Here is a 26,353-nt window from a genome sequence, read left to right on the forward strand (position 1 = left end):
AACAAGTATGTCACCCAAGCACACCACACAACCGTGCTTATGGGATGCTACACGTTGTATTGGCTTTCTATACAGTCAAAGTTAACAAGAATTTGGAATCATTTCAGGTCTAATTAAGCACTGCAAAATGTTTAAAACTATAAAGTGCTTTTAAATACAAATCATTTTTGCTCTTCAGAAATAGGAAAAAATCCAAACATGCACTTAAACCTGAAACCTCCATGCCATATATACTGCAGTTCAACAGTAAAACATCAGTTTTGTGCCATTTGTTTTAAAATTTCCTTTCCCATCCCGCCCCATCCGCAGTCAAAATTTCAAATAGTGTCTAAATTGGATTTGTCGGTATCTTCTTGGTCATGCTTGTACATGAAGGTTAGAAGGAAAAGAGCAATATCCAGAGATGACCAATAGGCAGTGTGTGATGTGACTGCAGACCAGTATCTGCTCTCCACGAGACCTTCCCTGAGCTCAAAATCAATCCTGTGCTCCAGTTCCACTAGAAATTGAACAAGAAACAAAAAGGGTGTTAGAATTGCATGTCAGCAGAAGAAAAAACACCGACATGTTTTTCCATCAGCTTTGGGTTCTGATTCTACTTGTTGTATATAAAATACACATAATGTCTCTGTGTTTACATTTAACAGTACACTCACTTTAGTCAACTGTGATTTTTACTAATACGTACATACATTTTGATGCACATGCATTTAGCAGAAGCCTGATCTAAGAGTGGTGCTTAGTTTGGGGGAGGGGGGGAAGAAACTAAACCTAAAGCTTGGCAAAAGCTGGCATTTTTTTTAAGCAGCTGTTTTCCTTATAGTAACTGTATAAATACATTTATTTATGTTCCTTATGATAACTACACAGAAGTAGCCAGGAAATGTTGAGGCCCCATTAGGAAACACTGACTTTCAGAAGGTGGATGCTCAGAACTTTCTGAAATAAATGGAATTCTCGCATCTTTAGTGGGTATACAGGGAGACTACACCCAATATTACAAGCCTGTTCTGAAAACCAGCCGTCCCTACACAGCACTAGCCCTTTTCATTTCCAGATTATTCCTAATATATTTCAGCAGTTATCCTTTCATTTCAATGGCTGCTTTGATTAATACCACATTCAAAGCAATTTTCACTGCATGTTTAACTGGGCCAGTGGCTAACCTATTGTTAAGGCACTTTAGCGGTTAGAAAATCTCTACAAGGAGCAGCGGAATAAAAAGGACAAAACTGAAAGCCTGCTTAGCTACAAAAGCCAAACCCCCATATTGAGTAAAAAATGCAGCCATTTATCAAAGCCAGTTTCGAGGAATTTTAATACTTGGCTCATAAAGGGAGCATCGCGCGAGCGCTGCCGCCGTCACGGCACAGCAGCACGCGGGGAACGACGCGTGCCTTCGTGTTTTCACGGGAGCGTCGCACCGCTTTTGCAAATGCAGCAAGGAGAGGGACTCAGAGCCTTCGAATACCAGGAGACAACCGCAGTCATTTCCACTAAGACGCAGATATTCAAAAAAACCCCAGTGGCTTTGCAGGAAGGACGCCCCGAACAACTCCGTCTCCCTCTGACGAGAGGCCGTTTTAACAGGAGCTTGGGAGGCAGCCAAACCCCACCGCAAGCCGAGCGGCCGCCCTCTCAGAAGCAAATACTTTGGCTGCAGATTGCATCATTCAGCTTACAGCCTCGCTGGCCTCCGCTCCACGGTCTCCTTCTACGGAGCAGGGACGGGCTCGCAGCAAAGAGGGATGCAGGAACTGTGCAGAAGGCCCTCGACGTGCCAAACCGCCCCCGAAAGGACCTCATCGGCAGCTCCGCAAGATTCGCGGTCACGCCACTCTATTTTCTTCAAGTTTAAAACAAAGTCTCTGTCCTCAAATACTGACTCAGGTTATCTGTTGAAATTAGCGGTGATGAGCGGACAGCAATGTATCATGTGAACGCTATCACAAGCTACAACATACTTGTGACTCCGCAGATTGCAAAAACTCCCGCCTTGCAACAGTGCCACTGAGAAGTTTAGAAATAAAATCAAGTACGAATTTCTGTAAAGGAAGTACCTTTCCAAAAAAACAGCTGCTAAAATTGCACTTTCTGTTCTGGGTGGTTCAGATCAGGACAAGGGCAGCTTCTGTTTCCAGTCATAAGTGCCTTTAAATCCAGATTGCTTCAGAATTGCAAATGTATGGGGAAATTTAATAAATCCATTTTATGATAAATGGTGAGGGGGATTCTCTGCAGCAATTATATTGCTTTTCCTAGTGGGAGTCTAGGAACTACTGATATGCAGATCTCATTAGCCAAAACTCACACATGCACGTATATATATGGTGTACATGTACGTACAAACACGTATACAGATAAACCTCCTTTAAGAGGAAAAAAAGCTTAAAAGGAGAACAGAGAGTCAGTCCTTGGACAGCCTTAAGAGATTGAAAAAGCAGGAACAGATTCAATATTTATCACTTCAGAGCAAACCAACAAAATTAAATAGCGGCATATGTTGTTATGGTATTTCCAGCCTCCCACAACATACGGATGCAGCCCACTAAAGCCCACTGTTTCCAGAGGGTTTGTAAGGTGGACTCGTCACTAACCTGTGGGTTCGAGAAAGCCCGAGCTGCTGTGCGGTAAAGGCGGTGTCCCAACAGTTGTGGCCTTCTTGTCGTCCCCCTCGGTTCCATCCTTTCCCGTCTCGAGTGTCTGTGGGGTGGTTGTACTAGAACGACCGAATCTTGAAAAAAGCATCCCGCCGAGGCCCTTCCCAATACTCGCAGCTCCTGCATCCAGCACGGAGGAAAAAGACCACAAAAAACCAAGCACAAGGGCAGCTAAATCAAACTGCAAATTAAAGTCACTGTAGCATTCATCAGACAGAGTTGAGCGACAGATGAAGGAAAACACTATTCATGCTTTTCTAGGGTGGGAACGGCTTATCTGACTTAAGTGTACACTGTTTATCATGAGACTAATCTAGCATACAAGCAAAGGCTATAATTTGGAAACTGTAGTTAGGGGAACAAAAATACATGAGAATACTTCTGCAGCAAGAGATCTGGTACTTTTATAGATATGTTGTAATTCCTCTTTCATAAAAAGTCTAAGACAAAAATGCTTTATAACAATGTTAGTACCTTCTGCACGTAAGAATCCCATCAGGGCATTTAAGACATTCCTCTCATTAAGGGTCCTATGTTGGCATCACCCTTACAGACATTTAGAAATGATGTATCATCCTTTGAAAGGACTATTTTGGTTGCGCAGGAAGAGGGGTGTAAAAGTTAAGAACAGATATATGATGTTTTCTGCCGACTTTGCTGCCACCTCATGGACAAGACATTAAAGTTACTATAGTAACAGCAAAAAGCAACCCTGCTTTGAAATACCGCCTATTTCTAGTCAAGGACTAAAGTGCTTTTATATACTTTACTTATTTGATTGGGAAGATTCCTGGCACAAGCCTTCTTCCAAATCCCACATAGAGAGCTAAAGAAAAGCCTTGAGTCAACAAAAACTGCAAGTGCGTGCTCAAATATAAGCTCCAGTGAAAGTGAATTTAAGCTCACTTAAACCAGGGCTTATTTTGAATCAGAAAGCCAGAAGGGGACAGGCTTCATATTAAACCAGCCTCAATTTCCTATTGTAAAATCATGAGTTAAATGTAACCATAATAGCATACATAGGGAGATTTTTCTCCTATTTGCCAATACCAGAAAATGTAGTCACAAAATAAGCTTTAATTTTTTTTTTTTCCATGAAGTAGAGTGGAAACTATTAAATCACCAGGATGGTACTTCAATAAGGCAGAAAACAATAAGGCAGCAATAGCATAAACTCCCTGACCCACATCCTCTCCCCGCAAGCCTTGACTCCAGTGTACGTAAACTGTCTTTCCGTCAAAGTAAATGTCAGTTGGGATTAAAACAAGCCATACACCTATACAGAACAAACTGAACCAGCCAGGAATAGTTTGCTTATGGATGCACCTCAAACACCACACCACAGAGCAGTGAAACTCTACAAGAAGGTCCTATATATAAAACAAAGGACATAAAGAACAATTACCTAATATACTTGCTTTGCCTATATTTGTTATGGACTCCCCATAGTGGCGTCGAACCATGACTGGTGAAGTGGTTGGGCTCGGTACAGTTGAAACACTTTCGCTATCAGTAACTGAGGTAGGTTCTTTCGTTGGGTTGAGAAAACTTGGCTTCATATGCTCATAAGGTAGAGGGTTTGCAGTGTTGTACCAGTGGATCTGGACAGGCGAAATGTTGCTGTAGTGTTTCAGAATTAAAGGTTCTAATCTATAGGCCTGCAAGGGTAATTCAGAAAAGAAAATCCTGAGTGTCAAGACTGAAAAAAATCACATTCCCTTCCCATAGAGAGTCCTCTCCAACCTCAAATCCAAAATACTGTAACAAGTGAAGCCTAGAAAGTGACAGAATGGTGGTGGTATCTTCTGGTTCACCTTTATTTTCATAGCCTGGAAGATATATTAGCTGCCCAGTTGCTTGTGCATTCACTAGCACATTTCTCTGCAACACTTCTACTACATGGTGTTACGAACACACTAGTTACTGTTAACAGATGTTTGTTATTATGCACTGACAGAGCAAACTTTATATACAAAGCTGATTCTGCACAACACAACAGAGAGAGAGGAACTGGCTATGTAAACATTTTGTTTAATACTCTTCATTGATCCCTGTGCAAACCATGAATTGGTGTGCTTATTAAAAAAAATCATTTTCTATTGATTCTTTATTTTCCTTGGTTTACTTAGATGTAGAAAAGCACTCTTTATCTTAAAACTTCTTTATCTTAAAACTAAGTAAAGTTACTATTTGCAGAGTGGGACCACAGACTCCAGCCTAACCAGTCGTCCTAGATGTCCCAGGAAAATTCTGGTTTTGGAGTAGCTGGTGCTGAACAAGATCTTGAGATGAGCAGAACCAGCATGTTTGGATTGAAGTCTGAATATACTCAGATTCAGGTAGAGTTTAAACACAGAAGTATCCCCAAATTACTATTCTATAGTAAGCATGAAAGCCCAAATCAAGCTTGCATCAAAGCAGTTGCCAAGATGATGCAGATCAAAGTTCCAGCATCCTGCCTTTGATAACAGCGAACACTGGCTGCCTATGGAAGAGTATAAGGACAGGCTGAAGCTATACTAATAGTGCCCTCCCAAGTACTACCCCTCCCTCTAACAATCTCTTCCTTAGGACCCTTTGGGAAAAAAACAGTGTCTTTGTTTTTCTACAGTATCCTGTAAACTGCTTGTGGAGCCTTGTTTTAACAGCAGTACTATCTTTGGACAGATGATGTTTAATGGAAGTCAGTAAGTTAAACACAAGTTGAAACTTCACTGAGAATGATTATTTCTTATGCCTTTGCAAAAAAAAAGAGTAATCTTGAATCTTATTAATATGAAAAGAGAAGCAAAGTATATGGTATTTAAGGCAATTATTTGTAGGAACTGTTATTCTACAGTTATGAAAACCAAGACATGGTACAATAATCATTAACAAATAGTCCTGTGCTGGAACATGCTTGCGTTGATTCACACGCTTTGAAGATCACACATTATCACACAGCTGATGCTTAAAAATAGTCACGGTAAAAGCTTGCAACTGCAATTAAAACTCACCACTGGATCTGTTGGATGAAAAATATTTAGTAAGCGGTTACAAATTGTTCTGGGCAGAATATGGTCTTGACTACCGCTGTTTCCTGGACGGATGCCACGCAATGCCAAAAACACTGCTAATGGAGATCCCATACAGAAGAAATTCTCAACCTAAGGAGAGATTTCATCCACATTAATAAGGATGGAAATAATGCTTTCTAACATGGCTGGATTTGATTTCTCTCTTTCAACGATTTCTCAGTTTCAACTGAGGGACTTGTACAGTATTAGTCAGTCAAAACGGGAAAGATCACTATAACATATGTACTATAACATGAAGGTTAAGTTTCCCATTTCCCTTTGCTGTGAGAAGAGTTACATATTGTGGTACTACATAGTTGAAACACAAGTTGGATAGTTGAACTAAAAGAGGTCTACCGACACTGGGAAGGCTGGAGCGAGAAGAATTTGGAAGACACTAAGGAAATGCCATGAGTTTCACAAGACTGAAGCCTGATTTCTCATGAAACTTCCCAAATCTTACCACAGCTCCTTCATCCTACCCTAACCAAGCACTCTGTGATTTGTTTTGCTACACACACCCATCGAGGAAGTAGAAATGCAGGCTACGCTGGGTATTAAAGCCAACCTAGAGAACACTTGTAGGAGTCACGCACACATACAGGCTGGTGTTCCATACAACCTCTTAAAAACACCTAGTGTTAAGTGAACAGAATGATGCTTGTCAAAAGTGCCACCGCATCACATGTTAGGAACCGCTACCCAGGAACAGGTACAGCACACTGAGCCATCATCCAAAGCTACTGTCACTTTGCTCTAAAAGGACTGCCTCTAACACTGAGAGGCAATTGAGTAAACCTGAACTGCAACTGCTAACCCAGCTGACCAAGGTCACTGAACATGCATCAGTGGTAACGACTTTTGGTCACTACCAACCTGGGCCGGGATTCAACAGTGACCTAGAGGTGAATGGCTTTGTATCCCATTACCAATCCTCAGACATCGTCTCCTAGAAACATCAAATGTAAAACTCTGTAGTCAAAAATATTTTCATAAGTCAAGATTACTTTTTAACCTTTAGAGAATTTTCTTATACAAAAAATTAATTTTACCATTATCAGACCTTCACTGCAACCTTCCCAACAGTAGTGCCCAGTTTGCAGGGCACTACAACCGAGCAAATCCTAGCATGCTGCTACTTAACCAGCAAGAGAAATTGCTGCATTCTTGCTAAAGTGCACATGGAGGGTGCTTGGATTCCCATGTGCGTTCCCTATACGTCAGCGCATGGAGCGAGGGTGTAGAAACAATGGTCCGTTTCATCTATCAGATTCCAGCACTGTACAAAACATTCCTCCTCCTCTGACTTGGCACTGGTACCCCACCTCTTCCTTCCAAAAGAATGTGCAAGTCCTAGTTCAATGGGAAAAAAAAAAATCTAGCTCTTCAGCAAAGCTATTCAATATCATATGCTGCAAAGCACTGCTCTCTGTCATCTACACTGTCACCCTAGTCTAGGGCAAAGCTGCTCTCCTTTCTTATAATCAGGCTTTACACAGACCCTTACATTTTTGCAGTTTGGACAAAAAGCTTTCTCATCTTCAAATACAATAGAAACAGATATTCACAGTGAAATCCTTTAAACTGAATACATAACCTTTAACCCTGTCCATATGATATTCCTGTAACGAGCATCTGAAGTACACAATTATGGTCTTTCTGCTTCAGAAAGAAATCAGAAAGTGACTGTCAGCTTACACTTGCTAGCAGATGCTTAAAAGATGTTTTCATTAATTCACCTTAGGCAAGTACAGACTAGGCAAAAATCTCAAAAGGTAAATAGTTTCAGTGGTTACACAGTGCATGGCTTTTGTTCCATCGCTTCTATTGATAAACACAAGATTAACAGTGTCCACAGACAGATGCTTTCTTCTTGGAGGGCACTGTTCTTTGCTATGTATTTTCTTACACAGGCGAGCCTTTCAACATGGTCTTCCAGCTCTGGAAGTGCTTACAAAGATAAAGTACCAATAGCTGGGTACCTTAACGGGTGGCACCAGACCAATACCAAAGCAGTGAATGCTAAAAATCAAAACTAAGTCTTCTAAAAATAAAGCCCTTTAAATTGCAGCCATTAAACTCTCAGCGCTGTTGCAAAGTGGCTGAAGAGAAGACTGCCATGCAATGAAACTTACTGGGACTAGAGGACTAAAATCTTTCTAGAAAACATTTATTAATTTCGGTGTTTCTCCTAGAAGCAGGAGTGGAGCACTTCACATATATTCCTCTAAATGTTTAACAACAGAGTAGACATGTTTAAGAACATGACCTTTCAGGACAGCACTTTTCTCCTGGATATGAGTCATAAACAGAAGACTTAATGCATTTATTTTTATTTCAAGCAGAAGCTGAGCCAAATAGTCATCCATTCAAATTAAGACTGCAGTATTTTCAGAATTAAAAAAAACAACCTGAATGAGCCAACAGAAGTGAGGCAGCGCAGCTCTTTTGCGCATAGGCAAGTGTGGGGAACAAATTAATGTTGTTTAGTGGTGATGTTAAATCAGAAGACACAGAAAGCGATTATAATTTATGTTTCTGTGCTGCCTTTCAGCCTGGAGGATCCCAAACATCCTTCCAGAGCAAGGAAATACAGACCTCTGCAGCAGCCTCTACCCACCCGTTTCTGCACCCAGGAATGTTCTGCAGCCTTAGCCGACAAAGGGAATAGAGACTTATACCAGTATTACATGGGGAATTTAACTGGGCAGTTCTGTGTTCAACTACTACGGCACATTTCTGCATTCAGTTTAAAGGCTTCCTCCTCTCAGATAAGGCTGCACGTCAGCATCCCATTAAGCTCTCATAGTTCTTGTACATGTGGTACATATCAGTAGTATCTGACAAATAATTTGTGATAGTTGTTATCAACATTGACATCACTGCCAGGTGATGCTACATAGAAAACACAAGGTCAAGTACATGCTGGAGCTTCTTCTGGAAGAGTTTCTGTAACCCTGGGTGAATGAGAAGTGCTAAGGAATCCTGAAGCACTCTGGGCCAGCACATTGACAAATCCAGATTTAAATTAATTTCCTTTTCAGTACTAGGGAGCAACCATGATATGCCCTGCCCTCCTCTTCCCCACTGTGATTGAAAATCATCCTACAACACGGTTATTTTCATGCACCGTGGAGTCATAAAGTGGTAGGTATCACACCATTCCCCATGTTTTCATGTTCTTCAGCCCCTTTAGACTTTTCACTCCAATTCCTCTTATGTAGCTGGTGGGGAGAAGGCTGTGCTTCTAAGCTTTACATTTACAATGGGGTGTTGGCTTTGCTTTTAACCCATGCACCTCCTATTGATTTAGCAGTTTATTCAGTTATGCCGTCTGAGCAGAAGTAGAGCAAGAGAGACAAAGATACCTCACCCTCAAGTTCCCATTCTGGTGGCTTGCCCAATATATTATTAGAGTACAACACACTCTGTATCTTCAGGTTTGGGGTTTTTTTTCCCTCCCAAAAGGGTCAGTCAATCACACAGATCATTTCCTCTAATATTAAATACCAGCCAAGTTAGCTGCTGTATTTATTCTTGCACTTGTCTTGCCAAAAGCTACCTTTGTGCTTGCTCAACATCAAGCAAGCTTAACTCTGCTTCATGTAGGACTAGTGACTTTCTCTCATCCTGGGAAGCTTAATTTGTTTCATTCCATAAAAGAGGCAACACATCGACAGTGGCTAGCCTTTTTCATTACAGCTGTACATGCCCATTTCGTCATGTAATACAACCTAAGGAGATCAGTGACCAAAGACTCCAGTCTCCTGCGTTGCAATTTGTGGATCAAGCACTTGCAGTTAATAGGAACTCGTGATCAAACCAGAGCTCTGCTCTGCCATGAAGAGCCAAGGTGCTGGTAGTTGGTACCTACAAAGCAGTTAGATCTCTTTCAACAAGCTAGTCACCCTCAGTAAGCTGGACTGGCTTGCTGATTAGCAATCGTCTTTCAAGCATCCTGTTGAAATCCTCCCTTGGCAGAAGCACTTTGCCATCACGTTCATAGAAAACCTCTCTCTTTCTGGAGCTCTGTCTCGGGCACGGTACTTAAGCAATGGGAGTCACTAGTGTAAAGCTTCACAGAAACAAAACATTTTCCTTTAAGAAAAAGGATGTATTGCAATGAAAAATTACTTAGCAGTAATTTAGATAGATACAGTCCTCTCTTCTGCCCCCTGTCTTTTCCCCTCCTTTCCTGCTCCCTCTAAAAATCATCTATTGAAAAAAATCTTCAGTTTAAACACAACTGAGTGAAGAATAATCTTTCACAGAACTGGAGGAGTATCAGCCTGACTTCAGCTTCCTTGATGGTTGAGATAATAGCGCGATACATGCTTCTAAGCAGTGATGAAAAAGAGAAGGCTATGACAAATTGAATTATGGTTAGTTTCCTCTTTTTTATGGCTCAAGATTGACCCTGGCTTCTAGGAGTCCTGAACTCAGAAGGAAAGAAAAATGGCAAGTTAAGAAACAATAATCTATTTTGTTCTCATCTATCATGTCACATTTTTATGGTTTAATATTTCAAGATATAGTCGATCAACTAGAAAGTGTTGCACATCCCACCAAGAAGCTAGAAAATGCCTTTTTCCAATGATAAGAAATTCTAGCAATTTGTACAGCTGATTAGCAAGCAATTTATTTCATGAGACTAAAAGTAACTTGTGCTAACTGTCAGACCAGAATAATTTGGAAGGAAAATCCACTGCTGGAGGAAATTCAATCAGATTTGCTCAGAGATGTGACATGTTAGAAGTAGTCCCCAAGGAAAATGGATTAGTCAACAAAGTAGAAGTGAAATTGTTTAAAATACGTGATTAATGTAATTTGCCAAACGGCTTTTACCTTCCCACATAGTTATACGTGTGTGTGTAATATATTAACAATCTATATGCAGGTTTATATGCTTACATATAAACATGTATATTTGTAATAAATAGTAATATATGAATACAGTAACATGTTTACACACATGTACACACACTTCAACCAATACATTAAAATTATTCTACCAACATCATGTGTAGGGACATGGAAAAAAAAAGTAAGCAGAATAACCCATATTGCAGGTGTGTTTTTACAGCAAGTAGAACATTCAGTAAAAACCTCTCCAACATACATACCTTAAATTTTAAGACAGGTGGTTTTGATATGGTGGATGCCTTTAACTCACGTAACCTCTCTTCTATCTCTCTCAACCTAGAAAATAGAGATCTTTCTGAGATCCAATAAAAAATGTAGCCTTAACCTCTCTGATCCAAACAGGCATTCCTGTGGGGTCCAACAGTTTTGTCTGCTGGGAAAAGAGAGTGATGGCATCAGTATTTCTTGGAGGCAGTCCAACTGATTAAGAGTCAGTATATGTGAAATCCTGTTTCTCTGACCACAGAAGGAATCAATCAATATACGAGTTTCCTTGTTCACCACCCCAAGCATCTGCCCACCCTCCTTCCTCAGGAGTAGGTGACTCCTGTCCTGTTTCCTTGGTGTTTTTGCAGCCAAATCACCTATTTTGGTTTGTTTTTGTTTTTTTTTTTTTTAATAAAAAACCCCAAAGCCACAGGAAACTCCACGGCCAAGCATTATGGAGTTCTGTATTGTGGCAGAATATCTGGAGAACAGTGTCCCACCCTTTCAACTGTCATTAAAAAAGGTTGTTCACCTGTTCTTCTAGTTAGCCTGAATTAAAAAAGGAGCTACAATATAAAGCGCTCATATGGACTGGTAAAACTGTCCCCAGTCCCAGCACTAGAACATTATGCCCTCTTCAGAGCAGGAAAATACCACCTCCTCAAGTTCTGCAAAAGCATTACGTAAACAAATATGTTAAGCTTAACCTCTGCCATCCTGACTAGAAAGAAGCAAGTCTGGAGCTGAAACTTCTGAAAGACTTCCCAGTACTTTCCAAAAAGTTTGTATGCTTTAGGGAACGTGATTCAGTCTTAAAAAAGACGGCATGCAGAATTCTTAGCTCTTGTGAACTGCTGTCGAAGGTTTCCAATGCACAACCTCACATGCTGTATGTATGTTATTCTACAATGTAGAATATTTATACATGCTACGACACACCCTACTCAGGCATAAGCATTTCCAGAAATCCACTACGTGTTTGCCATCCTTAAAACACCAGAAATCCAGAAGTTATAGGATGTCAGTAGTACGTTTTCCATTATTTCAGACTGAATTGCACTAAGGTGGCTCACAAAATGGAGGGCCACTCTTATCTATACAGAAGTGCCAGTGTCAAATGATACTTGGATTACTGTGGATGCAACCTGAAGCACTTCAGAGGATGCCTAAGGAGCTGGAGTCTGAGTGTGAAAATGGTAATTTTTCCCTGATCATATGCTAGTGATACGCCTGAAGGGTCATCTTACCACTGGACAACCTCATTAGGTTTCTTACTTCCCTTCTCTCAGAAAGATTACACTTTATCCAGCCTCGCAGCTGACAGAGATGTCCTGTACCAATCCCCGATTACACACATATTGATTTCAAGCACTGCAGGAGATCTGATGCTATATTAATGCTTCCAAAGTACCGCCAATACTAAGGTTTCAAGAAGGAACCAAAAAGATCTGTGACCATGATTTATCCTCACTTCCCACTGGAAAGATTGAAGCTCAAGCTACTATTATTAGATTCTCTATCTGTGGGTGTCTCATAGCACCTCAATCTTCAGGTTAGGACAGAGAAGTCACCTTAACACTGCGGAGACATCATGATGATCTGCAAGGTCCCCTAACTGAGAACCCCTACCAACACTTGCAAAGTGCTGAAACCGAGATCCTGTTTGTCACAGTGGGCAGTGCTGCTTTGCACTCCAAACAGCACGAACGTTTCTAGATGGCATCAGGAAGAAGCTAGTAAATGATCCGCAGCAGAGTAGCAAACCCATAAGCCCAATAACAGCAATTACAACATCTGTATCCAGCTGGTGGAGCTCAATTTCCAAGCTGAGCCTAGGAGAAAACTTCTCATTTTTCTCTAGAAACTTAGGAATTTCACTGCTCAGGTTCTGCTCAGTATTACAGCTCACTGCCTACCTGCAAGGTACTCAGTTGTGTTTCTCCTCAAGTATCTGGAAGGCTAATGGCCTGACCTTCTCCTTTCTTCCTGGCCATGATCTGCTCCCGGTCCATCTGGCCAGTGAGCAGTAACTAGTTGCTTGGTTCTGGTACAGCCCGTAGGATGTGGATTCAGAGCTCCTATTAGCAATGCCAGCTCCCTGTGCCTGCTCAGTTCTGTGTTTAGCATTTACCACTGCCATTCAGCACCAGCAGAAGAACATCAGCCACAAAAGATAACAGCCTTGGTGGGTTCTGGAAACACTCAAGGGGCGTCATCTAGGGATGTGGTTTTCTCCTTTAATAATCAGAAGTGGATGCATTACCGTTGTTTAGTTATGTAAAGTTCTTCAAGTAAACGTTGCTCCTCATAGCTCATCCAACGGTCTTCAAGTTCCTCCTCCTCCTCCTTCTGCAGCAACTGTTCATAAAGCCTGACCGGGTTCCAGCCAGTCATGATGTCGTAGGTGATGACGCAGCCCAGCGAGTGGGACACAATCGAGACCTTCCCTCCTTTCTCCTCAAACTCTGGATTCCGGGAGCAGAAAAGCGTGTAGAGCCGGTTCAGCTCCTGCTGCAGCCCTTTCACCAGCTGTTTCAAGAACATAAGGAAAGAAAGTTTAATATCAACATCTTATCACTCCTGTTCATGTTCACGTATCTTCACGTACTACACTGAGCACCTTCTCGAGCATGCATCTAGGATGAGCATGATAGTCTGTTCACTTAGGCTGGGAAGATGAGCAAAATCTTATGGTCAGCAGCAATGGTTTGGTTGACTGTCGCTGACTCCAGTGGTTTATCTCTCCCCTCCAGACCCACCAGTAACCACCACACAGGACACGTGGTGGCCCTAGAACTGCTACACTACACAGCCCAAGGCATTAAATTGAAATAAACCCTTAAACAAATGACAGCTGTGCCTAAAGTACTTAACAGCATCCTCTGAGGTGAGCAATAGCAGGGTACTTGGTTTTCACTACCAGTCCATTAGCACAACAGCGACTATTAACACAGCTGTATCTCCCTTATTGCTTGTTTCTCTACCTTTCACAGCACTGAATGTTTCTCCTGTGTCAGAGGTTCAGCTCCTTTTTTAACCTAAGGAGCCTGAGCCACACATGATGTAGAATCAACTCACATCTCTGCCACAAGCTTGGCACATAACCCCAGACAAGTCACACTCTCTCCTCGTTTATCAAAGTGAGCAACAGCATTCCTACCTCATTGCAGGGGACTGGGAAAATAAATCCACTAATATGGATATGCTCAGATACTACAGTGACAGCCTAAATGGATTCTGGGAAAATATCCTCAAATTGCTTTTGGATCTCTGTAAAGCATACTTGAACTCATCAAGTCTTTCATTATTCTGCCCACTGCTTCGCTACAAGGAGATGCAGCTTTCTGTCCTACTTCCCGTCCTACCATACCCCACCTATTGTAATTTCTTCCAAAGGAATCAGAATAAAATGATGCTGCTGAAGAATAAAAAGCCTTATCTCAGGCAAAAGGAAGATATGGGATGAGAAAAAGCACAAATGGGACAGGCAGAGCCAGAATTTGAGCATTTGATATAAACAATGCTAAGAAAAACAGTTTTCTGGTTATAGGTTTCTAGGAGGGTTTTGGGGGGAAAACAAGGAATGCAACACAGTTCTCAGACATCACAGGCGAATCCTATAGTACTACTGCAATAAATATATATTGGTCCTATGTTAACTGAATATCCAAGAGGCTTACCCACTTCAAATCGTACACTAGGGTACAAGCGCACAAAAATGTTCAGATTCACAGAAAGTATTTTTTAGAGAGAAACGTTGAAAGGCATGAGATTTAGGAACTAGACAATACAAAAAGGGCAGCTTTGCTTGTGAAACTCAGCATGGTAACTGAGCAATGCTTCCAGACTACAGCGTAAAGGAGGACAAACAAGAAATTGCAAATCATTCCCTTGTTAGCAACAGGAAATTAAAGCTGTAGAACATGTAATTTGAACATGATTTTTCAAGAGCCTGAATCATTACTGAATATAAATATGAATGGCACTAGGACTGTCAGTGTTTGATACACATTTTACTGAGTGAGAACCCACACAACAAACCCTGTGCCTAAAGCACTGTGAAATGATTAACAAAGCCTTGCAACAGCTTGGAGAAATAAGTATCATAATACCCATTTTCAAGTATTTTTGACTCTGATGCTGCCTATTCTTGCATTTGGCTCTATACAGACTTTGGGCACTGCTTTCACACATGAACAAACAGGCAGGGGTTTAGCAAGAGTTGGAGCTGAAAATAGAAATCAGGACTAGCTTTGGCTGGCTGGCGTTTTCTCCATTTAAAAAGGTTTTGATTAAAACCCAGAACAAAATAGCAGAGATCTGTTGAAGCAAAGTGTTTTGAGATTCCTGCCAGGAGCTCAGGGAATGCTGATACCCAGCAGTTTGCGTGGCTGGCTACCGTGGTACCCTCCAAGGGAGCCAACACACATCGTCCTGCCCTTGCGGACCTCAGCAGGGAGCCTGGGACCCCCCCAGCCATAGAGCAGACACTCTGGATGGAGTGCTGGCTTCAGGTTGCAGGTTGCATTGGTAAAAAATGCCAAGCAAACTAGTGCTGGAATCACCACAGCTTCCAGCATCCCTGTCAGTACAGCAGGGAGATGAGTAATGCCATCTTGTTTCAAAAAATCCTAAATAAGCTGTATTAATATATCTCAGTGTCCCCAAATTTTTCCTCTGGTGGGAAAAGTAGGATGCACAACAACTCAACTGCTTCCCTTGATTTCTTGTTGCATAAAAGCTATCGTTCCCAATGTTCTGCCCAACTTGTTTGACAGCCCTATACCCTACTCCTGCACAGCTTATTTCCCTGGAAAAGCAGGTATCTTCCAGGAAGAATGATATTATGTCAGGCTCCCACACAGCCCATAGGCACAGAGTGGGGAATTAATCTTCTGGCATCATGGCATTTCATTACAAAGGTCTTGTTCTTTCGCAATCTAGGGGCATGAGACAGAATATTCTTGGAAAGTCCTAGTTGGACGCAGAGTCCACCCCTGTTTTTAACTGCTCTGCTCCTTAAAAACATGTTGTTACTGAGAAGTTAGGCAAAAACATGGACAGCAACTAAGTTACTGTGCAGGGATTTCCAAATAGCTGCATTTGGAAGTTTGCAGGCCAGATTCCAAGCATCTAATTCAACTAAATAATCTGATTGAGATGGTTTCTAAACTCCAAATCACTGGTTACCTAACTTAATTGTAGAGTAGAAGGTCTGCTGTAGTAAAGCCGCTAGATTTTCAGGCACTATGAATGGTCTGGTTTGCTGCTATGACAAAACCAGAAGCCCTCCACCTGCAGTGAGCGCTTGTGGATGTTTGTTTTCTTGCCAACAGTTCTGTATCAGTACTAAGATTAGAAACCAAACGTTTTGGTATATAGTAAGGAGAAAAAAAAAAGGAAAGGAAAAGAAAAAGCATCTTCATTTTAAGTCCCAGCTAAAAAATTATTTGGTTAAGCAGTATATGAAGATAATATTTAATCCTGACTTGCTTTCTTAGTCTTACAAAGCATACAATATTCTAACTTGTAAAAGAAAAGCTTGGTTTGAAAAGGGCTTTAGTCCAGCAAGTGTAACATGAAGTGCTTTCAAATCTCTTTTGTAGTTACAGCTTGATATATACCTTAACACTCCATATAAAAATACCTTCTATAAACACCAATTTGCTTTATATTTGTTAAAATCAGTGACTTTTTTCCATTGAAATTAAACATGAAAAAGATAACTACCTATCAAATTTTCTCTCCTAAACGGCATTGCTGTAATTAAAACTAAATTTTAAGAGCCGATTTTTTTTTTTTATCCACAGCTTGTCTTTTTGCTCACCCAGAGCTTGCTGACAGCTTCTCCTGCTCTCACTGCACCTACATCCAATGACTCCCCAATTAAGGGAGCCCTTTCCCCCTGGTTCCCCTGGTGCTTCTGCCAACCCCAAGCCTCACCCCCTGCTGGTCCATGGGATCCATTATGTGCTTAGGAAGCACCTGCTGCTTCTGCCTGAAAACAGGAAAGCAGGAATCATCCAGGAAAAAAAGAAAAAAAAAAGAGGAGTAGTGGAATCCAACATGACCGGATCCCTCCCTCTCTTTCCATCTCCCTCTTGCCTCCTCCATCCCAGTTCCCACCTTATTTTGGGGACCCGTGGGCCTGAACGTTCACAAAGAGCTGTTTTTCCAGCCACCCAGCAGTGCTGTTCTTTGGCAGCCCCCCCAGCAGGGCTTTCAGTAGGGCTCTCCCTACAAAAAGGCTAGAGTTTCCTTGAGTTTTTGCCCAACCTATATTATCATCTCCTAAGGCTTCTTGCACAGACTAAACAAGCTCAAATAACTCACAAAAGAATAAATGTGGCAGCAGTTGATTGAGTTGATTTTTTTTTTTTCCTGTGCAGCTGCTCCCACAAACGCTGCTTGCTGCTCTGACTGCTAATCTGCTGGCTGCTCCGCTCTGCTCCGGTACCCTCAGCTCTTCCAGAAGGACCAGTGAAATGCAGCATGCTTACGTGTCTGTTACTGAACGGATCAAACCACCATAACAAAAGGAACACTTCCTATTTCTTCAAAAAATAGCCATATCAATCCCTTCCTCCCAGCTGACCTTTCTACCACAGCATTAGTTTAGCATCAGCCTGAAGACACTGCAATATTTGAAAGAAAGGTACAGAAAATCTTCCAGCGTTCCTATTTTCTTCCCCAGAAAAGTCCTTTCTCCCTGTTCTGATTTTTAGGGAAAAGTTTCCTAAGCACCTTTTGGAGACCAGTTGTTTCAGTGCAAAAGTTTAGAGCCAGATTAAAATACTACAGGCCTTGTAGATGTACCACTGCCAATATTCATACATACCCAGAGAAAATGAAATACAAATAAAGCAGGACTTTGCAATGCCCAAAACCTTTAATGCAATCAAATTTCTGGGACTGATTTTATGGCAGGTCATCATCAGGCACATGAAGCACCCCACAATTCTTAGGCTGGGGAGAGAGCCCTTATGTACTATCACATTTTCAGACCTGCTCAGTATCGTCAGAAGCACAGACACTCGAGGCACAGCCTTTGATACAGTTTGACAGAGCAGCATCGAAGAAATGGATGCGTTTTCCTATATGTTCTAGTCTGGTCCCAAAGGGCAAGGGAGAGACTTGACTTCCAGCAGTCAAAGATCTCAGCAAAACAGGGTGAATGGAGAAAGCACCGCTGGACAGCTTCTGAGATGTGGTACGCTGCTGTTTCCCTGTGAAGCTCTTCTGGGAACATGTTTCATTTTTGCTTCATGAAAAGGAGATTGATTACTAGCTGCCTGAAGCTCCCATTATCAGCTGAAGTTTTGCCAATAAATCTTCCATGCAGGAAACTCAAGCCCGCAGGATCAAGTTGCTCAGAAGTCATCAGCTTATATTCTGACAAACTGAGGTTAAATGCTCTATGCCCTTCACAAACCAAATTAAAGGCAGAGTAAGGAATGGTCTTTCCGCACGTTCATGGAGAGCCAGTGTGACAGCCGTGCAATTCGAGGGGAAGCCAAAAACCGACTGTTGACCAAGGAATGGGTTGCTGGACTTGATCAGGCCAAAAATCCCCTCTGCTTTCCAGTTACATGCCTGCTTGGCATATGGTTTCCAAGAAGCCAAAAAATAACAGCCCGTTCCACCCATTCAGGAATCCTGGTGGCAAAGGCATGTGTTTTATAAAGACAAGATGGGAGTCTGGGTCAGATGAGACATGCCACTGTCATCGCAGGCAGAAGAAGGAGCTGTGGCAAGGCTGATAATAAGGGCAGAAGGATCATGTCCCTAATCACCTCCTTGGTATTGGGTAAGCCTGAACTGCTGGATCATGATGGGGAGCAAGTCACCGTGTAAGGAGTGAAACATCCAGAGCTGCTGTCTGTCTCAGCTGAAGCCCTTTTGCGCAGAACATTAACAGCATCCTGTGCTGAGCTGGAAAAAACCAAACCTCTAAATCCCCGGCAGCAGCATCCAAAGCAGCTGTTCATGCCTCCTCTGACGCAAAAGAAGCCTTGCGAGACACCAGCATAAATAACCATGCCTGTTTCTTGCAAAGCAGAAGGAAGTTGGCTGCGTGCGTGGTGGACAAACACTTCCCGGACCCACATCAAGGAGATCCAGGCAGGAGGAAGAACTTCACCCCCTGCCCATTCTAGCGGGCAGATCGATGGGGTTGAAGGGGCTTTTTGGTGCACGCTGAAAGTTCCAGGGTAAAAAATTACATTTTCCCCTCAATATCCAGGAAATTGGGGTTTTTTTTCGAGAAAACAAGGAGTACAAAACCCTTGCTGACACCCTGAGCACAGAAGTAACACAGAGCATGCAGTGCTCTTGCTCAAATCCTCAGTGACCCACTTACTGCCAAAACTTGGATATAGCCCTCCAGTCCCAACCTCTTTGATCTGTCAAAGCCAACAAAAACACTTGCTCTCCTCTCAGGCTATGGTGATTGTCCTCTTCTGAGACTGCTCTCAGCTCTGACCACTCCCTTGACGTAACTTTCCAAGGTCCTTTCTCTTCTGCCATCTCCACAGGACCCTCACCCACTGGACAATCTTCTCACATGAACAGCTTGAAGCCCAAGAGGAAAAAAAAATAACAGACAGCTACATATGAAAAGGGAGTGCAGGAAACCTGACCTCTGCACCCCTCCAGCTTGAATAGCATGACTGGTTTTGTAGGCTTCGTGGGAAAGGAATTTTAAGGAGATCTGAGGAACAGTAAGCTTTGCAAGCAGCTCCCTCCAAATGTCAAGAGAACTTCAGGAGGAAGTGCAAACGCATTTGAAATTCAGCAAGCAGGCAATAAGAACGTGAGCCAACTGGAGGGAGAAGAAGGTCCTTAAAAGCCAATGAAGAGCTGCAGCTCAGGGATGGATTGTGAAGGACCATGAAAGCAAAGACAAGGAGTGTTTGCTTCACGTGAGCCAGAAGAACATGCCAGCACACAATGCAGGGATGGTGAGACTGTTGACCCTCCAGAATACAACAGTTGTCACGCTCCCTGATGGCATCACTCACAGATGCCAGGAGACTGTCACAACAACAGATGAGAGGCCAGAATGAGACTTAGCTGTGTGAACAGACAGGAATGGCTGCATGTCTTAGTGATGTTACAGAAGAAGGATCTGAGGATCTGCCCAGACCCGAGTCTCTCTCTCAGTACCCCTCTTGCTGTTGAAAAGCTGACTCTAACCCATTTTGAACCAAATCACCACGGTCAGGTTTAGTTTCAGGCAAATCCAGTATTCTATCACTTTCGAAAGTTGAGAATTCAAGGACAATCAAATGAATTAAGCAAGCCATGAAAGTGCTGCCAAGCAGCTCCTTGACTATTAGGTTCAACAGAACAAGCAAAACCAGTGTTGAAATAGTCTCAGTTAAAAATTTCCTGCTTCATATCCCTCTCGTTTTCAAACACACTTAAAAAAATTGCTTTCTATTCCTGAAATGAGTGCATAAGAGAAGGACATTTCCATTGCAAAACCTCGTATCAAAGAGGGATGAAAGCTCTAGTAAAAGTTAATACTTGTCCCAAATTTCAAGGGTATAGTCATTAATTCTGCGTTTTAATATATGTATAACAGCAAACCATCAAGCCGTTTCAAGGTGGACAGCGATGTCTGCCCAAGGGAGCAATGCTAGGTTGGTTGCGTCACGCTGCATTCCCCCTGGCCTCCTAAAGCCTGTCATGTACCTTCAACACCAAGCCCACAGCCACCACGTCCCAGCCCCCAGCTTCTTCGTTCCCTCTCCCCAGCTGGTGGGAAATGCTCAATACCCACCGTGTTCCCCTGCTCTTCAGCTGTGGGGGAAGTAATCCATAAACATCTCCTCCTAATCTTCCGAGGCTACTGCAATATGTGCACTACATCTTTAGAGATCTTGGGATGATGGATGTAAATAATATTTATCCTGTACTAAAGGCATTTTCTGTCAAGATATATATTAATAATTTATAGAATTACAATTAGCCTGGAAGTAAGTACAGTAAAGATCAGTAAAATAAGCACTTAACAATATGATGAAGGTGACAACACTAAATTTACTATGCATCAATTAGTCTTTTTAATCTCTGTTACAGCCATTTATTATTAAAGAAATATGAAGCTACAATGATACAGATACGAAACAAAGTCACCCACTCAAGACACTAAACCCCCAGATTACATTACCACAGATGGCACTAGCAAGGTCAGAATTAAAATGTGAAATGATTGTTCATTTAAGAAATAGGCATGTGTAGATCAAAATATCAATTTATTGCTTTCCCTTATTATCCGTGTAATGTTTAAAGGTGGATTCTGTTTTACTCATTGTGGACCACTGTATAGATGAGGACCTGCAGAGCAAAATTCCCTTGCAGCCACACACAAAAGCCACAGCTGAATCTCTTGGCTGCAGACATCCTCCAGAGTGAACTCTGAGACCAGACTGTCTGAGACATTCATAGGGCTGTACTGAATTTTTAATACTCGTCTGGTATCACATTACATGTCAGAAGTCAGAGGCACCTTTTGGATATTCTCCTGCCACACTACAGAAGAAACAAGACTTGAAATCAGAGAGGGGGTTATCCACCACGCTCCTGTAACGCTTAGCAGAGCAATCCAGCTGCATCTGAAACGGCTCTCTGCTATCTCATGTGAAAGCTGGTACAAGGCTTCTTACCCCCTGAAAGAAGATAGTGGCTACCCGCTTGCAAAACCCTTAGTGAGCCATTTAAAGAGTGGTCAAAAGCTTTAAAGAAGCAGTTATGTTACTTCTAGATGTGGGGAAAATCCTTGGAAGTAGAGAGAAAATTCCTATCAAAGTATTGTTAAGTATTGTCAGGTGAATAGCGGCTTTACTCTTCTCTAGGCTGAACTTGCTGCACCGCTCAATTTATTTCACAGGGGCACAGCGAAGTTTGATTAGCTCCTTTTGAGATACTTCTAGGATTTCTGGATGGAAAGCATTAGAAGTGCCCGCAGTATACAAAGAATTGGGTCGGTGTGATGAAGTGGTGAGCAAGAATACTAATTCTGAGCGACGTGTGACCACGTGAATACTTGAAGACAAGGCTCATTTCTGAGCTGGAATGAGCACTCGGAGCAAAGTGCCACAAAACGGCTCCACACTGAACATGGGAAAACACCTGTTTTTTCCAGAAGAATGCTCAATGTGATACTATTGTGTTTAAACTCTGCAAAGTTAGGTCACAGAAAATAAAATGGGATGAGGAAGAGTAATCAAAAACCCCCAGACCAACCCCTAACCAAAACAAGTCTCCTTTCTGTAGGTAAAGGCAAAAGAGAAGGTGAAAAAAATATACAAAACCCATTTAATGACTATGGGCTTTACACAACTCCTAACCAAATGAGAAGAATCAAACAAGCAGTCACATCCCTGACAACTCACTGGCAGAACACGAATTCTGTAGCTGAATGAACAATAAGAAAACCTGCATCCCAAACATTTTCACTGCAACACCAAAGACACATTTCAGAAACCTGTTCTTCAAGGTTTTAATATTTCATTTGTAATAGCACTTTCTTTTTTGGACAAATACTTGCAATTCAAATTGTACAACTTTGCTTTGAGAAAGTTATAAGATTTATCAATGCAGTCTGAATGTGGTAAGGTAATGATCAACTTGTTGCAAATATTTCAAGAGAATTCACTTGATTCAGTAACGAAAACAACTTAGTCTTTTGTAATCAGATCTAAGCACAGCCACAGCACACTCATTTTACTGTCAATTCTTGTACTTCAGGGATGGTGAAATACCTGCAAAACTACAGTTCTACTGAGCAATGAATTAAATTTTTCATGCATTGTTGGCCAGCATACCTGAACTTCACTCACTAACCCATTTCCCATAAGATGCCCACAGATATGGCAAGCCCCTAATGCAGTTTAAAAAAAATCTATTTTAAAGCTGCCAGAGAAGTTGTCATCGCTTGCCACAAAAGTTCATGCTGGCCTCAGTTCCACAACAGACAGAGAAACCTGACACACAGCGGAGAACCCAGGAGCCCTGAACAATGAACTTTTGCATCACTGAGCAACGAGAGAGGTACAGCTTTCGGTACAGCTGTTGCTACTGTTGGAAGCTTAAAAGGCTCATAGCGATCTCACCACTGTTGCTGCTATCAGGAAAAGAAGTATTATCAGTAGTTTAGGGTTTAAAATTATATTGCCAGCCTAAAGGACTTACAGATATCTCATTTTAATGAAAGGTAGCATCAAATCCACAGGTAAACTTTAAAAGTCTCTCCTTTCCCTGCCCCAGTCTAACCATGCACAGAGCCCCAAGGCTGCAAAAATATTACCATTACTCCATATATAACGTAGTCAACAGAGAAAAAAACTACAATTCCTACAGAAACTAATCCTCAAACATCCTCACAGGGGTTATCAGGAAGTATGACACACATACTATTGGGGTGCTATTGGGGTGATATACTGTACGTGTTTTACAGGCTGCTTTATCATTTACTCAAGGCTCTTCCCCTCTGATTAATGGGGTCACTCTACAGCTACACAGGCTAAAGCACACATGTGCCTACACAGATGTGGCAAGGTAAGATGGGAGCTCCCACTGTATGAACAGTCCCATAACAAACAGGTAACTGAGGGCCGTCTTGCTTTTCCTGCAAGGCAAGCGTACACAAATGCATTAAAACTGCCTTGGGCATGTTTACACATGCTGCCATCCCCTCTGACACAAATTAAATGACAAATGGCCACAGATTTTGCGAGAGGTATGAAGAATCTTGGCTCTGTGGACTCCCATTGCTCTGAATACACAGATGCATGAAAACGCCATGAAAAACCTTCCCATTTCTAAGCTGCTGACACAGACCCATTTTAGACAGCCATTTCTGCTCTAAACAAATTACACCGATTTTTGCTGTTTCTCTACTCCTCTCACTCTTTAAAACTCTGTATTTTGATTACTATGCATAACCCTTACATACTTGCAAAGTGTAAGTTTTCTTCATGCAGGGCCTCTCAGAAGGAAACTTTGCTTACATTCCTAAGTCCAGTTTGTTTCAGCCTCTATACCCTGCCCTAGTAAAACTTACATAAAAACACTTACTTCATCTCTGTAAAGAGGACTTGTATAATACATGATATCCATCGCGCTGCTGTTCAGCATATCCCTTAAACCTCGTACTTTATCTGGAGTAATGGAGTCCACAGTGTCTGAAGGAGAAAAAAAGGAAAAAAAAAAAAGAGAGAGACTTGAGTTACATGCAGGAGACCTATAAAATCCAAACAAGGCACGTGCAGAGAACACGGCATGAAACTTCTGGGGACAATTTTGCAGATTGCAGCTACTGGAACAGCAAAAGAACCAAGTAATGTACCTCCATCGAGGGTAAGTTTTGATCTCCATTCAACTGGAAGAAATTCAACATGCGTTGCAAGATTGGAAAAATACTTTTCCTCTATTTTTCTTGCAGTATCTCGCATCCTATAAAAAAGAAAAAAAGAACATGTTCCTGTAAAGACTACTGTTGGTGCTCTTATCAAATAAAGCCAATGCATCCAGCAGCAACAGATTTCTTGCATTACTACTTTTCAAGTATGCAATGCCTGCTTACTAACATAGGTAATTACCTCACTTCATGCTTTTGTTATAAAGTACTTAAATTCTCATATAATGAAAAATTTTGCACATTACATGGTCAAAAGAAAGGGTTTAAAAAAATTTAAATGGATTATACTATGGGTTTAACATCAACCACCTAAATTCAACTGAGATATCTGTTAACTCTGGTGGGTTTGGGATAGAATGTGACTGAAAATTAAGAATTTTACCACTGCCTTGAGACCTTGAATCCACTTAACAATTTAGACCACTGTGTAAGGAAGATAATTCAGTGCTTTTAAACACAAAGAAAACTATTAAAAATATTGCTTGAAAAATCAGAATTTTATTTTTATTTCACATATCAAATTTGAAGGCTTAAGAGCTCTCAGAATGAGAAACAGTATCATTTATCAGCATTTTAACTTGCAGTAGTAGCAGATGGACAGGCTAACCGTGCTTTTAAAAGACTTTTTCTTTTTGAAGCATATCTGAACATGAACATTGATGCACTTCTCTGAAGGGGTGTGAGAAACTTTGAAGTACCTCAGAAACAAAGTATACCTGACCCTCTTTGTTGTTTGGGGGACAAGGGGAATAATGGTATGTTATATTCTTTTAAAAATGCTATTTTACTAGTGTTGTGTGAGAGACTGATCGGCAAAAAGTGAAAACCACCATGAAATTATACAAGTTAGTAAAATATGCATGCATTCTATCAAAAACCTTCAGCAACCAAACTGAGAGAGTGTTATATTTTCCTTTCTTTTCTTTACATGAATCTTGACTCCCAATGGCATTAGCATTTTTGAAGATGAGCATGACAAACTAAATCTGACCGAGGGGCAGCAGTGCTGGGTTTCCAGCAGCTGGTTCCCAGTTCCAAACATCAGAGGGTTCTTTATTTCTGAGGCAAAGCCTGCAGTTTCAACAAGTTGGTGGGGTTTTTTTTTCCTATTTTCAAAGCAAACCCCTTTTAATGATTGCTACAACCACAAGCATGATGACATTAATCTCCAAACCGTACTTCTACCAGTCCGAATGCAGTTTAGTAAGCTTAACCCCCTAGCTGAGACACTTTCCTTGAATTTATTAATGCTCCTCTGTTCTCCTTCAATAGAAATGAGACAGTTTAGCTTAAATCGCTACCAACACCTGAGACACTAATCGCTTAAGCTGCTCCATTTGATGAGCACTTTCTGCACTGACACAGCATCAGCACTATACAGAGATCCTATACAGACAACTCTGCCCAACTCCTGAGTTTCACCCCCCTTTAAAACAAAGTCAGCAGTACACAGCAGGTAGCTGCAAGATGAAGTCAGGAGCTGCCCAAATCTCCGTGGGATTGCCACTGGAGGTGACAATAGAGATAAAAAGGAAGAAGTATTGACAAAATTTGTTCTTAATCTCCCAGTGTAGCTGTCACCCTGTTTGGACGCAGCTCGCTAGCGGGATTTTGGCTGTGCAGGAGAGCTGAAAGCAGATTTGTCTGGTGGAACAAACACAGAGATGAATTTCAGCCATCACCAGGAGCTCTTGAGGGCTGCACAGAGGTGTCACGGTGGCTTTGGGCAAAATGCCTTCTACATTTTTACTTCAGCCTTATCAGCTGCACACCAAGAGAAGCACACTTCACTGAGGAACGAGTATGAAAGCCAATGCCTTGCAAAAACACTTTCTACAAAGATAATGCATTCTTCTTTATCGTGTTTTTCGCAGGAAAAAGGAAAGGCCCATCATGCTACCAAAGAAGCAGATCAATGACGTACCAAGTTTTTGAAGCAGGCAGTCAAAACACTTTTTTATAAGAGACACCTACTTTCTGATAAGGGAAAGGGAAAAGGGAAAAGGAAGCATCCTTTACCGCCTTTCTTCCAAAGCAGTTACCGATGGCCTGACCAAACAGCCAAGAAATGCAACAGATCA

At 41.7% G+C, this 26,353-nt stretch overlaps 1 protein-coding gene across 1 annotated transcript in view; it reads right to left on the minus strand.

The window, feature by feature from the left end:
* Positions 1-317: 317 nt before the first annotated feature.
* The window catches only part of DDHD1 (DDHD domain containing 1), a 69,782-nt gene continuing 43,746 nt past the window's right edge, over positions 318-26,353 (minus strand). The window contains exons 6-13 of the mRNA XM_010579864.1: positions 24,201-24,307; positions 23,930-24,036; positions 13,110-13,375; positions 10,840-10,915; positions 5,657-5,806; positions 4,066-4,318; positions 2,598-2,780; positions 318-499 (exon numbers count right to left, since the gene is read on the minus strand). Of these exons, the coding sequence (XP_010578166.1) occupies positions 318-499; positions 2,598-2,780; positions 4,066-4,318; positions 5,657-5,806; positions 10,840-10,915; positions 13,110-13,375; positions 23,930-24,036; positions 24,201-24,307 (1,324 nt within the window). The remainder of the gene's footprint in view (positions 500-2,597; positions 2,781-4,065; positions 4,319-5,656; positions 5,807-10,839; positions 10,916-13,109; positions 13,376-23,929; positions 24,037-24,200; positions 24,308-26,353) is intronic.

The sequence above is a fragment of the Haliaeetus leucocephalus genome, unplaced genomic scaffold, assembly GCF_000737465.1.
Source record: "Haliaeetus leucocephalus isolate CR32 unplaced genomic scaffold, Haliaeetus_leucocephalus-4.0 Scaffold678, whole genome shotgun sequence".
Taxonomy (NCBI): Eukaryota; Metazoa; Chordata; class Aves; order Accipitriformes; family Accipitridae; genus Haliaeetus; species Haliaeetus leucocephalus.